Here is a 14,378-nt window from a genome sequence, read left to right on the forward strand (position 1 = left end):
TGCATTAAATCTGTAGATTAATTTTGGTAGTATTGTCATTTTCACAATGTTGATGTTTGCCAGTGCAGGAGCATGGAAGTTCTTTCCATCATCTAGAATCAACTTTCACCTTGTACAAAATCAATTCAAATGGATCAAAGACCTTAATTTAAACCGTGAAATTCCTAGATGAAAATATAGGGAGTATTCTCAGGACATTGGTGGAAGAACTTCGAGACCAGAACATGAGTAGCACAGGAACTAGCCCAAGTACCAACACATGGGACTACACGGAAGTTAAAAGTTTCTGCCCAGAGTGCACAGATAATTTGCACAATGGGAGATGCTAATATCCAGAACATAGAAAGAATTGCCAAAGTAAAATACTAAGGAAATAAAATTACCAGTCAACAAATGGGTCAACAAATTAGTTTTGAGAAAAAGAAAAACAAATGACCAACAACTGCTTTATTTATTTATTTAAAAATATTTTTTTATTTTTTATTTTATGTGTTTTGAGTGTATTGCCTGCATGCGTGTGAGTGCACCCATGTTGTGCAATGTCTGCAGAGGTCAGAAGAAGGTGTCCCCTGGAATTGGAGTTACAGATGGTTGTTAGCTGCCATGTGGGTGCTGGGAATAGAATCTGAGTCCTCTGCAAAAACAGTGCTCCTAACCACTGGGCCATCTCTCCAACCCCCCAACAACTATTTTAAAGTATTCAACTTCTCTAGTCATAAGGGAAATGCAAATTAAAACCACTTTGAGATACCACCTTACCTCAATCAAAATATTATCAAAAATTGTTTAGAGAGGATGTGGAAAAGAGGAACCTTTATTTACTGCTAGTGGGAATGCAAATTAGTACAGTTATTATGGAAATCAGTTTGGAAGTTCCTCAAAAAACTAAAAATAGAGCTACCATGTGACCCAGCTGTCTCACTCCTGGGCATATACCCAGAGAACTCCATACCTTACCATAGAGATATTTGTACCCCTGTGTTTACTGCTGCTCTATTCACCATAGCAAGGAATGGAGCCAACTTAATTGTCTATCAACAGATGAATGGATAATGAAAATCTGGCACATATATTAAATGAAATATTACTCAGCTCTAATGAAAAATGAAATCACAAAAGTCACAGCAAAATAGATGGACCTAGAATGTATACTACTAAGTAAGGTCACCCAATCTCAGAAAGTTAAAAAAACAAAAAAAAAACCCAAAAAAACCCCTCATGTTTTCCTTCATATGAAGTTCCTAGCCAATAATGTATACATGTTTATATGTGAACAAATGCATGTGTGGGTATACTACAATATTTAGAATTGAGAACAAGAAAGGGTAATTTGAGAAGAGAAAGAGCACAGTTTATGTCCTTTGTTTCATGGTGGATGTGTGAATTCAGCAGAAGTAGCAGAAGCCATCTCTGCATTCCATGAGTCAATTAAGTGCTGTCCCTTTTGGACAGTGAATGGGAGAAATGGGCTTCCTTCTTTATTCCATTGACTATTAGTGGAGTGGGAACTGGACATGACTAGACACTGAATGCTTGTTTTGTATTGACCCACTTGCAAAAGTGATTTTGTTGTTAATATTTGCTGCAGTTGGATGTCTTTTTGTTTTTTATTTTTTTCTCAAATGTTTTATTATTATTTTTATGTGTGTGTGTGTATTGCCTACACGTAGGTAAGTGCACCTGTGTCATGCAATGCCTGCAGAAGGGGATCCCCTGGAACTGGAGTTACAGACAGTTGTTAGCTGCCATGTGGGTGCTGGGATTCGAACCTGGGTCTTCTGCAAGAACAACCGCTGAGCCATCTCTCCAGCCTGTGTTTTTATTTTTTTTTTAATCTTTTGTTTATTATTTTTATTTTATGTGTACGAGTGTATTACCTGCATGTATGTGAGTGCACCTGTGTCATGCAGTGCTGCAGAGGTCAGAAGAGGGCTTCGGATTCCCTTGGAACTGGAGTTAAGGACGGTTCGTAGACACCATGTGGGTGCTGGAAATCGAACCCAGGTCCTCTGCAAGAGCAGTCAGTGCTCTTAACTGCTTACCCATCTCTCTAGCCCCTCTTTTTATTTTTAAATATTTATTTTATTTTATGTGTATGAGTGTATTGCCTCCATGTATGTAAGTGTACCCCTGTCTCACAGTGCCCTCGGAGGTCAGAAGAGGGCGTCAGATTCCCCTGGAACTGGAGTTATGGATGGTTGTTAGCCACTATGTGAGTGCTGGGAATTGAACCTGGGTTCTCTGCAAAAGCAGTCTGTGCCCTTATCTGCTGAGCCATCTCTCCAGCCCTGTGGGTTTGCATTTTTTTTTTGGTCTTTTTGAGACAGGGTTTCTCTGTAACCCCAGCTGACCTGGAACTCACTATGTAGGTCAGGCTGGCCTCAATCTCACAGAGACCTGCCTGCCTCTAGAGTGCTGGGATTAAACCACACCCAGGTTCTTGGGTGATTTTGTAAGAGTTGTCATTGTTGGAAATTCTTAAATAAAACTAATTCAAATAAAAAATAAAAACAAATCCCACTGAGAAGACTAATAGATTAGTCCTGGCATTCACTAAAGCCTTTATTCCTAGTTGAAGACTGATCTTCAGCAGTAATTTGTTGGGGCAAAGTGAGGAAGTGGGCCTGGAGCAAGTAGTCCTTGGGGTAAAGGCATGGGTAGGGGAAGTGAGGGCAGTGGTCTGTGTCAGGTTGGTCCAGAAAATATGAGCATGGACTGGGGACACGATTCCTGTAGGAAAGGATATAGAGAGAGAGCTTGTATAATAATAGAGAGACAGGCAGTTGTTCCTTGACTTGTGGAAGCTCAGAGCAGTCTGGTAGAGTAGGTATCATTGAAGTTCCATGTTGTAGAAAGGGAAACTTTCTCCCCCCTTCCTCCCTGGGGAGATACCTCTGATTTTGCAGTCTCTTTGTCATTTTTTTCCCTCCTTATTCCTGGTATGTGGCTTCTTGATCACCTTCCTCCCTCTTCATTGTGATTTGGAGTCTCATGTTCCTTTCAGTAGTAGACCAATCTCCCAAGAAGTCAGCGTCTGCCCATGACCTCCTCCAGGAGCTGTCATGTTTCATTTCATAACAAATGAAAGAAGGCTGCATGTGAGAGCCCCTCACTGACCCTGCCCTTCAAAGGATGGGGTGTTTGCTTCCCTACGTGTTCAGTCTGCACTATTTCCAGGAACTTAGCCTTGACACAAGAGAGGATTTGTTTAGCAACAAGCTCTTTAGACAAAATGTTCTTTACTCTGCAACAGCTGCAGGAGAATATGTCACACTGGCCACTTCTGTGGCTCCTTGTCAAGGGAAGCTGAAGGCTCTAAATGCAGCTAGAGGGAAGGACCGGGGACAGTGAACCTTTTCCTAAAGGTTTTGTCTGTTCATCTTCTCTTCTCAGATGCTGATCGGTCTTGCTGGCTACCTGAGTGGATATGATGGCACCTTTTTGTTCCAGAAGCCTGGGGACAAGTATGAGCATCACAGCTACATGGGGATGAGAGGAGTAAGGCTTCCTGACTTATACAGACTGCCTAAGCCAGAGCTGCACCCAGGCGGAAACATTACAGTTGGAAGCAGCCACTGTAGATAAGGACTTCTGGGGAATGGGGAATGGGGAATGGGGAATGGTGCTAGACACCCCATAAAGTGTAGAAATCTGGAGTGAGTTTGGAAGGCAGGAAGGAAAGGCCACAGATAGCACAGAGGTTGCTTGGGAGATGTACATACTGCCACTTGTGCCTAGCCCATGGGAGATGTCAGCCTGTACTTGGGATTGCTTGCCTCTGCCAGCTTTCCTTAAGATTATGGCATCCCCACATTGCCTCCAGGTTCCTACTTCTTTATACATGAAGGAAGTAGGGCACACGTAAGTCTTACTTTAAGGGAGGTTGTATGCCTGTTCCAGTCCCTCCATATCCTAATTGTCAATGTCAGCTTAATGGAACATGGCAGAGCATAAGCATTCAACTCTCTAGGAACTTCCTAATGAAACCTGTAGAAGCCAACCTCCAGCTTGGAACTCTTGGAGCAGATTACATTCACAAGTTAGAGAGGTGGCTGTGCACTTATTTGGGCTAATCATTGGGTGGTTTGCACAGTTCTGTCATGCCATATGAAACAAGGACTGTCTCCACCCCTCAAGTTCATATTCTTAAATGATTCTTTATCTTCCTAGGGACTCTTGAACACTGCATATTATACATAATCAAATACATGGACTTGCTATGGAAATTGAAAAGAACAAAATAGTTTCATTCATTCCCTTTCACACTTGGGCACATTACTTCCTGTTTACAAAGTGACTGTTTGCAAATGGGAAACTTTTCCATTATGCTGGCCTTGTCTCTTTACTGCTGATGGTCAGAAAAGGGAGATGGAAGAGGGCTGATTTTTAAAAAAGCAAAACCGAAAACCTCCAGCTACTGAATGTCAAATAATCTTTTTTCTCAAATCAAAATACATCATGTGATTAAAGGGTGGTTCCTGGTATGCCTAAAGAAAAGAGCCAGAGGAAATTTTACAAGAATAACAGTAGAATTCCCTAAAATACTAAGATTCCTCAAAGGAGTCTGTCTCTTACCGGTAGTTTTATGCTAGAAATTGATGATGGTTAAGTACTTTCTATGTTAATAAACTTAACTCATTCAGTCTTCATAGTAAACCTGTGAGGCACAAACTGGCTTTTCCCATTGTGCAGAAGCTGAGACAGATAGCTGTCAGTGATGTGGCAGCCTGTTTGCCTTTCTGGTAACTCACTGGTTCATGCCTGTGTACAAGTTCAGGCTCTAAGGGATGTCCTGTACATACCTACTGCTTGATGGGACTCTTCACTGACACTGCCCTTCTTTGCTCTGGTTGATTTCAAAGCGTCTAGGTCATGCCTTGGTCAGGGTCCTCCATCTTAGATACTGATTTTCCGCATCAGGAGTTATTTGACAAGTCTTCTCTTCCTTCCATAGTTCTGTGCCTTCCTGGGTTCCTGGCTGATCCCTTTTGCCTACCTCATTGTACTGGATCTGTCCAAGTCCTTCCCAGCAGCACTGCTCTCTGCTGCCCTTCTCACCTTTGGTAAGTTGTCCTAGCCCTTGTGTTTTGGGAAATGGACTGCCATACCATGAGGGTGGTTGGAAATCAACACATTCAAAGGTCACATCTATGGGTCCAATTCTTAATTAACTTCAGGATTGGATAGAATGCATTTCTGATCTCATTAACTAGTAATATTTAAAGGTATAAATACTTCTGTGTAGCAAGGCTTTGTATTCTTTTAGGGGAGTATATGTGTGTTACGTACGTGGGTGTATTTATGTGTATGTATGTGTGTGGACATATGTGGGGGTATGCACATGTACAAGTGTGTCTAAAATTGACAGGTGTCTTCCTCAGTTGCTCTCCACTTTATTTATGAGACAGAGTCACTGAAACAGAACTTACTAATTCTAGCTAGGTTAGCAACCCAGCTTACCCTGGGATCCCTTGTCTCTGCCTCCTGAGTGTTGGTATTACAGGTGGCTGCCAGCCCTGCCCAGCTTTTATGTGGGTTCTGGAGATATGAACCCTGTTCTTCATGCTATCTCCTCAGGCCCCTTTATATTCTCTCTTGGAGGAGTTGGCAAAGGTAATCCTTAGAAACAGATTCTCTCTAAGTTATTTGCATTTAAGCTTGGAATGGATAATAAGATTTGCATATTTGTGTGTATTTATGTTTAAGGGAAGCTTACAATTTTAATTTTGCTTCTCTTAGATTAATATTGAAAGTAGTTTGCATTCCCTAAACTTATTACAATTGATGAGAAGGCCAATGGCCCAGAAGTAGCTGAGAACAGGAGATAGCAATAGACTCTGTGGATCCTCAGTGGATAAATGAGGAGTGACTGTAGACGCTGGTCTTGTGGCTAGCTCTAGTCTTCTCAAAGTGAATACATAACCTTATGGTGCTTTACATTCAAAGAAGTCCAGACTAATCTAGGTAGGTATTTTGGGGGTTTGTTCAGACAGGCATGTTGTTTTGCTTTGGTAAATATTGTGCAAGATTATAGGATTCTCTATAGTGGACCAGTGGCTTTTTCCTTGTACTTTAAATTTTCTCTTTGGTTATTCATATTCAGTCACTTCTTTTTTCATTTAGCACCTATTTCCTAGGCACCTATCCTGGGCCAGGCCACTTTTTGAGGCCTCATAGGATACACTGATGAGACACTGCCCTCATGGAATGTACCCTGTAGAAGGGCAGACAAATAAGCAAGTACATTATTTAAGTCTGTAATAGAGCACCTTTAAAATCTTTTTTAAGCATTTAAATTATGTTGTGTGTATGTGTGTGGACACATGTGTGCTTGTCATGGCACACATGTTGGGGTAAGGATGACAACTTGTAGGAATTGGTCCTCTCCTTCCACCAAGTGGATCCCAGGGATTGAGCTCAGGTCACCAGGCTTTGCAGCAAACATCCCTACCTGCTGAGCCATCTCTCGGCCCTCTAGTAGGGAATCCTAAGCAGTAAGCACAAGGTCAAACATAAAGCGTGGTAGGGATCAATACTAGTTTAGGTAGGGTAGGCAGGGAAGAACTCCCTGATCAGATAGTGTTGAGCAGAGGCCTGAGTGAAACAGAGGATCAATCAGAGTTCTAAGGGAAGAGTATTCAGGTAGAGAGAACAGCCTGTGTAGTAATCCTGGTGCAGGGTTTACTGGTCTCAAGGAACAACAGAAGGTTGGTACAGCAAGGGTACAGTGAATAAAGTGGATTATGTCAGGACTTGAGTTTGGATAGGTAGGGAGGCCGAGCAGTATTTGACAGCCATCATGAGAAATTATTAGTTTGAGTGAAATGAGAGGACATTAGCAAGTTTAAGCAGGAATATGATATAACTTAAGCTTTAAAAGAATTATTCTGGCTGGGTGGTAGTACACACCTTTAATCTCAGCATTCAGGAGACAGAAGCTAGAGACAGGCAAAGCTCTGTGAGTTTGAGGCCAGTCTGGTCTGTATAGGGTGTTCCCAGGCCAGCCAGGGCTACAAAATGAGACCCTGTCTTAAAAAAAATATATTGACTGGTACCTGTATAGGAAATCAACCCCTAACAAAGATGTTATATACAAAGATAACAATCACACAATTTAGTTTCCGTGATCAGGTGGATTCTTTTTGATGGGAGAAATGAGAAAGTAGTCTCAGGACTGCTCTGAGTGAATGGTCTGGGTCTCTTTGGGACTGAGGGCCCTGAGGCAGCATAAGTACTTCTCATCAATGGGCTCTGTTATGCCCAAAGCTCAGTTCTTCTCCTCACTGGGATCCACCCACCTAGTAGATTTAGCCACCTAGTTGTGAGTGGCCAGAAGCTTGTGTGCAATTCACCAAGGGAACCATTTCCTACTGCTAGAGTGTTTGGTTTTCAGAGATCTCTTGTCATGCTGCATTTTGACCAGTGAGCTCTTGTTTTTCAGACACGGGATGCCTCACTCTGTCCCAGTACATCCTCCTTGACCCCATCCTGATGTTCTTCATCATGGCTGCCATGCTGAGCATGGTCAAGTACAACTCCTGCGCTGACAGGTCAGAAATACTATCTTTGGGTGGTAAGGGTCAGAAGCTGTGGTGGCCCCAGAAGTTTGATTGTGGCCAGGACCAGGGCCAGAGTGGGTGCCTGCAGGACTTACCTTCATGCTGAATGCTGAGTTTATTTACTTACTGAATGCTGAGTTTAATAAGAGAAACATACTTTTCATTTTTTTTTAGAGAGTGAAAAATAGATTTTAAAATGTTTTATTTAGGTACTTTTAGTTTTGCTTTACCTAAGACTAAGAAAATGTCAGTTGTCTTTTTCAAGAATGGTGTTACTATGTTTAAAATGGGTGTACAATTGGGTAGTAGGAGTTTATGGATATTATGGAAGGGTCCTAGTGCTTTCTCCTCACCTATGACATATAAGCTGCCCTCAGCACCAGTGCTGGTTAGGAGCTCAGGGACATGTTGGCCTTCATGTTCTTCATCCTAGAGGGGAAGACACCAGTATAGATGTTGCTTCAGAACTATTTGTCTCCCTGCCTCAAGGCTTGCATCCAATAGTGACCTTATGCTGAGTGGTCCACAGCAGCCGAGAGGATTCTTCAGTCCCTGGTCAGTTCTAAAGCTGATCTGGAGTCTGTTCCACTTCCAGAATATTTCTACTTTCTAGGTGTCCTCCTGCCTCTGAGAGTAGAGTAGGTCATTTATTGTATTCAAAATTCAAAAGAGCTTGTATATCCTAGGCTGCTCCAAAAAGCAATGTTTTAAAGTTGTTTTTTTTTTAACCCATATTATGCTAATCCACCACCCTTTCCCAGCCAATGACTACTGGCTTACTGTTGTTTAGGGATTGTATTAGTCAGTGTTCTCCAAAGAAACAGAACTGGTAGAATGAATATATATGTATAGAGATTTATCAGCTTAGCTCACAGGATAGAGTCTGAGTAGTCCAACAATGGCACTGGAGAGGCTGAGAATCCGTAGTCCCTCAGTCCACGAGGCTGGATGTCTCAGTAGTCCCAATCTGGCGCTGAAGGTCTGATGAATTCCAAAAGATCAGCTAGTCTTCAGTCTACAGCAGCAAGATGAACTCACCAGCGAGAGAGAAGGCAAGCAGCAAGAAGCCAGGCATTCTCCTCTGCCATGGCCTTTTATACTGTCTGCCATCAGAAGGTAACACCCACATTTAGGGTGTGTCTTCCAGCTTCAGATGATCCAATCAAGAAGATCTCTCTCATTTTAGTTAATCCCAGATCCAGTCAAGTTGACACCCAGGATTAGCCATCACAGGGATTATGTTCTTCTACTTCTACATCCATTTTTTTGTTTTTTTGTGTGTGGGTTTTTGCTTTTTTGTTGTTGTTGTTGTTTGTTTGTTTGCTTTTTGTTTTTTCTTTCTTTTTTGGTGCTGGGGATTGAACTCAGGACCTCATACATGCTTGACAAGCCTCTGTCAGGGAGCTACATCTCCAGCCCCATCTGCCATTTCATGGTACCAGGTACCATGCTAGGAGCTAGAGGGACAGAGGAACAGAACTTTAAGGAGCATTCATTCCAGCAGGGAAAGCAGCCAGATCACCAGGAAATTGGCTGTGGTGTTGCTGTGTGCTGTTGATACCGCAAACTGATTAGGAACATTGACCTTGCTTAGAGCTGTCTCCATCACCTGCTGAGTGTGCCTCATTGTGCCTCAATTTTCTTGTCTGTAAAAAGAGGGTAATACACGGGTGCACTTACCTACATGCAGGCAATACACACATACACATAAAGTAAAAATAATAAATAAAAACTTAAAAAAAAAAAGAGGGTAATAGGCTCTACCTCATGGGGTGTGATGAGGGTTAGAAGAGATCATCTATGCATAGTCCTTGGAATGGTGCCTGATGCATAGTGAGCATTCGGTAAATGCTGGCTTGGGCAGCTCCAGAGGAGATACAAAGGAGAAGTCCGATTGCATCCAGAGGACTTTTCTGGTTTTCCTTTTCCTTTTGCCCGCCTTGTCTCCTATGTAGGAAGCCCTGTGCATAGCCTATCTCCAGAACAATATGCTAGTCCCTCTTCCACTAGCCTGTCTGTAGTTTCAGGGCCCTCACAGAGCACATCCTCCATGGAATCATGCCATGGAGTGTTAAGGACCCTCAAGGCCCTGGGCACAGCACACCCCCTCTGAGTCCTACTGCTGTTCTTCATTTCCAGTTTGGTCCTAGCTGCCAAACTGAACTTTGTGTTCCATTGGTTTCCAGGCCTTTCTCTGCCCCATGGTGGTTCTGGCTCAGCCTGACGGGCATCAGTCTCGCTGGTGCTTTAGGGGTCAAGTTTGTTGGCCTCTTTATCATCCTACAAGTGGGGTTGAACACCATTTCAGACCTCTGGCACTTGTTTGGAGACCTCAGTCTTTCACTGGTAAGAACTCAAGTGCTTGTGGAAATGTCTTTGTTTCTAGTGCTACTCAGCAGGAACCTTTCTCTGCCTCTGCCATAGGTGGAGGGAGTAGCTGTGTTCTGCGTTGTGGACCCTGGCTGGGCTGGACTCAGCTGTCCTCTGTAGATAGCAGGATATCAGGAAATGAGGGGCTGGCGAGGTATAAAGGGAGTAAATGGAACAACAATCTTGCAGTTCTTTCTCTTTTTTTCCCCCTGTAATTTCTTTTAAATGTTCTACAAACTATCCAGCCAGGGGATTCTGTCCTGCTGGACTCATGCCAAGTCCACTGTGGGCACAAGGGCTTATAGGTCAAAGGAGTAGGATGATTCTGAACTTCTGAACTCACATTTCCTTTCTTGACCCAGGGTTTCCACATTTGAAAGCCAGTAAAGGCTGTTAGGTTTATTATGATATTATTAATCAAGGGCTGATTCAGTGCCAGGTGCTGTGCAAAATGGTTTGCCTTCATTATCTCATTTACCCATCTGACAGTCCTATGAGGTGGGTGGTTATTGCCCTGATTTTACAAATGAGGAAGTTGAGATCTAGAGTGGTAACAACTTTCCCAAGGTTCTGTAGGTATTACAAGTAGGAAGAGAGAGACCTATGACTCAAGCCTGGGGTAGGCTGGCTCCAGGCCTCAACTACTAAATTCCCAAAGTATTTATTCATTCAGAAAATATATGGGGACCATTCACTAAGTGCAAAATGTTGGGAATATACGTGAATACAGCATGATCCCTGCCCTCTGGAGTACATGGAGAGGTTGTGGGGAGAGGAGGAGAGGGAGTGGGAGGGGGTATTAAAGTCCTTTTAACAGGTGCTGTGAGAGCAGAGAGGAGGCACTGGCCCAGGCTCAGGTATCCCAGGGACGCCCCTGGGAAGAAGCTGAGGCCTGAGGTTAAGGCTGGGAACAGTTGGCTATATGATACGGGGCTGACACAGTCAGTAGGGGGTGTACTGGGAAACTGCAGGAAGTTCAGTGAGACTGGAGGGCACTGGTGAGCAGCAGTCATACCATGTCCATAGTCCTGGGTTTGGAGCCTGGAGAAGCAGCAGAGAACTGGCCCAAGTTAATCCCCTCCTCTGTGTGTGTGTGTGTGTGTGTGTGTGTGTGTGTGTGTGTGTGTGTGTGTGTGTGTGTGTGTGTGTTGGGGGCTGTTACAGAAAGGTGTAGGGTTTCTGTAACTATTCTTTCTGGTGGGCCATTTTCTTGGTGATGTATTCCATAAGATCAATGAGGCTTCATATTGCCTCTGCCTGTGCTGGCTTCTCTTTGCAGGTGACTGTGGGGAAGCACCTGACTGCTCGCATCCTGTGCCTCATAGTGCTGCCTCTGCTCCTCTATGTGACCATTTTTGCTGTTCATATCATGGTGCTGAATAAAAGGTACAGCCAGAGCCTTTCCCACCTCTCGCTTCTGGTCTTTCTCTGACTCCTAAGCCTGTGGGTAGGCCATGTGATTTCCTATGCCTGAGATTAGGATGAAGTGGGGAACTCTCTCCTGCTTTCCTTGCCTTTTGTTCTCTCTTCTTTATCTCTTAAGACCAGCACACTGACTTGAAGGAGGTGAAGAATTTCCTAATACCAAAATGCCCCTTACTGCTAATCAGAGTTCTTTGCTTTTTGCAAGGATGGATACAGGGTGTGCTGTATGGCCAGAGGTACTGATAACAAGTACACCAACAGCAACAGCTCTCATTTAATGAGTAGCTGCTATGTGCCAGGACCTGGATTTAGCAAGTTGTGTACATTATCTCATTTTTCTGTCATCATTTGTGAATTATTTTGGCTTTTTAAAATCCCCTATTTATAAATGAAGAACTTAGTTTAAACAAGGTTAGGAACCTTGCCCAAGTCACCCTCCTGGTAAGTGACTGAGGTGAGATTTGATAGTTTCTCAGACTCTATCATGCATGTCTGTCTCATGAAACCACCTGGCCACTCTGATTCTCCTTTTTTCAGACTAACTGACGGCTCTGGGAAATGGCAGTTTTCACTCCATTAACTTGACAGTCTTCTGCTTCTCCTTTCCCCACAGTGGTCCTGGTGATGGCTTCTTCAGTTCTGCCTTTCAAGCCCGGCTTTCAGGGAACAGCCTTCACAATGCTTCCATCCCTGAACGTGAGTGTGTTGGGGCTTGACATAGGCAGTATGACAGAGGGGTTTCCTGGGTGTTGAATTAGAAAAGGCAAGTCTTAGACCCAGCTGGCCTGGACCTCACTATGTAAGCCAGGCTGGCTTTGAACACAGAGCTCTGCCTGCCTCTGCCTCCCAAGTGCTGGGACTAAAGGTGTGTGCCACCATGCCTAGTGGAAAAGATGAGTCTTAAACTTGGGTTATTTTAGCCTGTAGATGGGAGACTAGGAGAAAGACTCAGTATTAACAGTAAGAATATGCAAGAGTCAGTTAGGATAGTATACAGAAAGATGTAGTAAGCTCTTTGACCCTAAAGAGTAAGTTCTCCTTTGCAGACTTGTATGAAGGCCATTCAGTGAGAATCTGGTGACAGAGCAAGTCTCCCTAGGAACAGTTAGGGGATGCCCACCAGTGTTTGGAGAGTCCCATGTATGCACTTATTTACAGGTAGTAATTAGTTCACCTTCTAGAGACAGTCTGATGTAAAGGACCTTTATGCACTGTGACCACATGTGTCAAGTATATAAAAGGGAAACGCTGTGCAGATTAAAACATGTGAGAAGTTAATGCTGTCAGGCAGTCAAGGGGATCCCAGGTATATGCCAAAAGGAGCTTGCCTTGGAGTAGGTAGAGAGGGCAGGAGAGGTTATATTAGGCAGAAGGAATCACTGATGTGATCAAAGCCACAGGCAGGGTCAAACTGAGGCACAAGTTATATGCAGAGTCTCTAATCTTAAGTTGGAAACAGTAGTTTGAGATGCTTAGATAAGGTATTGGAGACCTCATGGAGTTCTCTGAGCAGACAGGGGACTAGGAATGCTGTGCAGTGGGAGTAAATATCTCTGGAAGAGTGTAGGATGTCTAGGAGAGAGGGACATCCTCTGGGAAGTCATTGCAGGGCTATAGCTGGGGTCAGGGACACAGCCATGGATGTATACAAGGAGGACTAGGCATGGGAAGAGAGAGATATCACTGAGGCCCTGTGTATAGGGATGGCATCTTGCTCATCTTAGTCACTCGAGTGCCTCATATAGTGCGTGGACCCAGTGGGCTCTGCAGACTGTGGAAGGAATGAGACATCGGAAAGCAAGAGAGAGCACTGGTTTGGAGGGATGGAAAGGGGAGCTCAACATTAGAGAGGTGGTTTGGGGCTGAAATCTGTTCAGTGGGCCTTAGGACTGATGTTTCAAAGGTAGAATCAGCTGAGTAAGGAGGTAATTGATGCTGTGGTTGGATGGAAACTAGGAAGAGGAACAGAGCAGGTTATTAGAATGTGAGAGGAAGAAAATTGAGAAGAAAGAGGCTGTGGAGGAGCAGTCTGTGAGGGAGTGTGGGGTCGAGAAGCAAAGGTGGTCAGTGGGGCACAGGGGTACAGGTGTGGGCCTGATGAGAACTTAGAAAAATGAAACTGTAGAGTTAAGAAGATTTCTACTCATTATTTAAAAGACCCAGCTCAAGCCATGTGGTGTGGTGGCGCATGCCTGTAGTCCCAGCGCTTGGGAGACAGAGGCAGGCGGATCTCTGTGAGTTCAAGGCCAGCCTGATCTACATAGTGAGTTCCAGGACAGCTGGGGCTATAGGGAGACCCTGCTTCAAAAAGACAAAAAAAAAAAAAAAAAAAAAAACCCAGCTCAGCTGTTGCTTTCAAGTTGTCTTGTATTTGTTCTGTGGTAGAGAATTTGTCCTATGTGGTATGGCCTCCCTCTGTCACATGTTGACATATCTTTGCAGGAATGCTTGCCCACTGTCTTATATTTGTTAGTGTGTCAAGCTGTATTTCCCTCAGATGGGGCTCTTCCGAGACCACAGGCCTCCTCCACCTTTGACTCTTTTATGTAGTCTATCTGTTTTGGTGATGAACTGAGGAGGAGGGGGAGGGAGGAGGGAGAGTGTCATAGTTGAAGCGAGAGGCTTGTTTCTGTGCAACAGTAAATGCGGGGCAGCCTCACTTCAGGGCATTGAGAAGATGAACAGAGTAAAAGAGGCTTCTTATTAACTAAAGCCTGCAGAAAGAGGGATGGACTTGGGGAAGTGGCTTACTGTGTTTTTATTTAATCCAAAGTAAAAGAAATATCATTGAACAGTAATTTCCAATGTTATTAGATTCAAAAGGTACAAAAAGATAGAGTGAAAATTCTATTTCAAAAGTCTGCCAACAAGCTGGTGAGGTGGCTCAGCAGGTGAAGGTGCTTGTCACCAAGCTTGACAACCTGAGTTTGATTCCCAGGACCCACATGGTGGAAGGAGAGAATTGACTTTCACAGGTGTCTTCTGACTTACACACACACACACACACACACACACACACACACA

The 14,378-nt window shown here is 43.8% G+C and overlaps 1 protein-coding gene across 3 annotated transcripts in view; it reads left to right on the forward strand.

Annotated features, from left to right (window-relative positions):
- The window catches only part of Pomt2 (protein O-mannosyltransferase 2), a 52,766-nt gene that overhangs the window by 9,996 nt on the left and 28,392 nt on the right, over positions 1 to 14,378 (forward strand). For all 3 annotated transcript variants that reach the window (XM_008839999.2, XM_029567002.1, XM_017799881.2), the window contains exons 3-8: positions 3,394 to 3,498; positions 4,955 to 5,063; positions 7,442 to 7,550; positions 9,746 to 9,905; positions 11,209 to 11,315; positions 11,968 to 12,050. In XM_008839999.2, coding sequence (XP_008838221.1) covers positions 3,394 to 3,498; positions 4,955 to 5,063; positions 7,442 to 7,550; positions 9,746 to 9,905; positions 11,209 to 11,315; positions 11,968 to 12,050 — 673 coding nt within the window. The remainder of the gene's footprint in view (positions 1 to 3,393; positions 3,499 to 4,954; positions 5,064 to 7,441; positions 7,551 to 9,745; positions 9,906 to 11,208; positions 11,316 to 11,967; positions 12,051 to 14,378) is intronic.

Source organism: Nannospalax galili, unplaced genomic scaffold (assembly GCF_000622305.1).
Source record: "Nannospalax galili isolate Female #2095 unplaced genomic scaffold, S.galili_v1.0 scaffold330, whole genome shotgun sequence".
Taxonomy (NCBI): Eukaryota; Metazoa; Chordata; class Mammalia; order Rodentia; family Spalacidae; genus Nannospalax; species Nannospalax galili.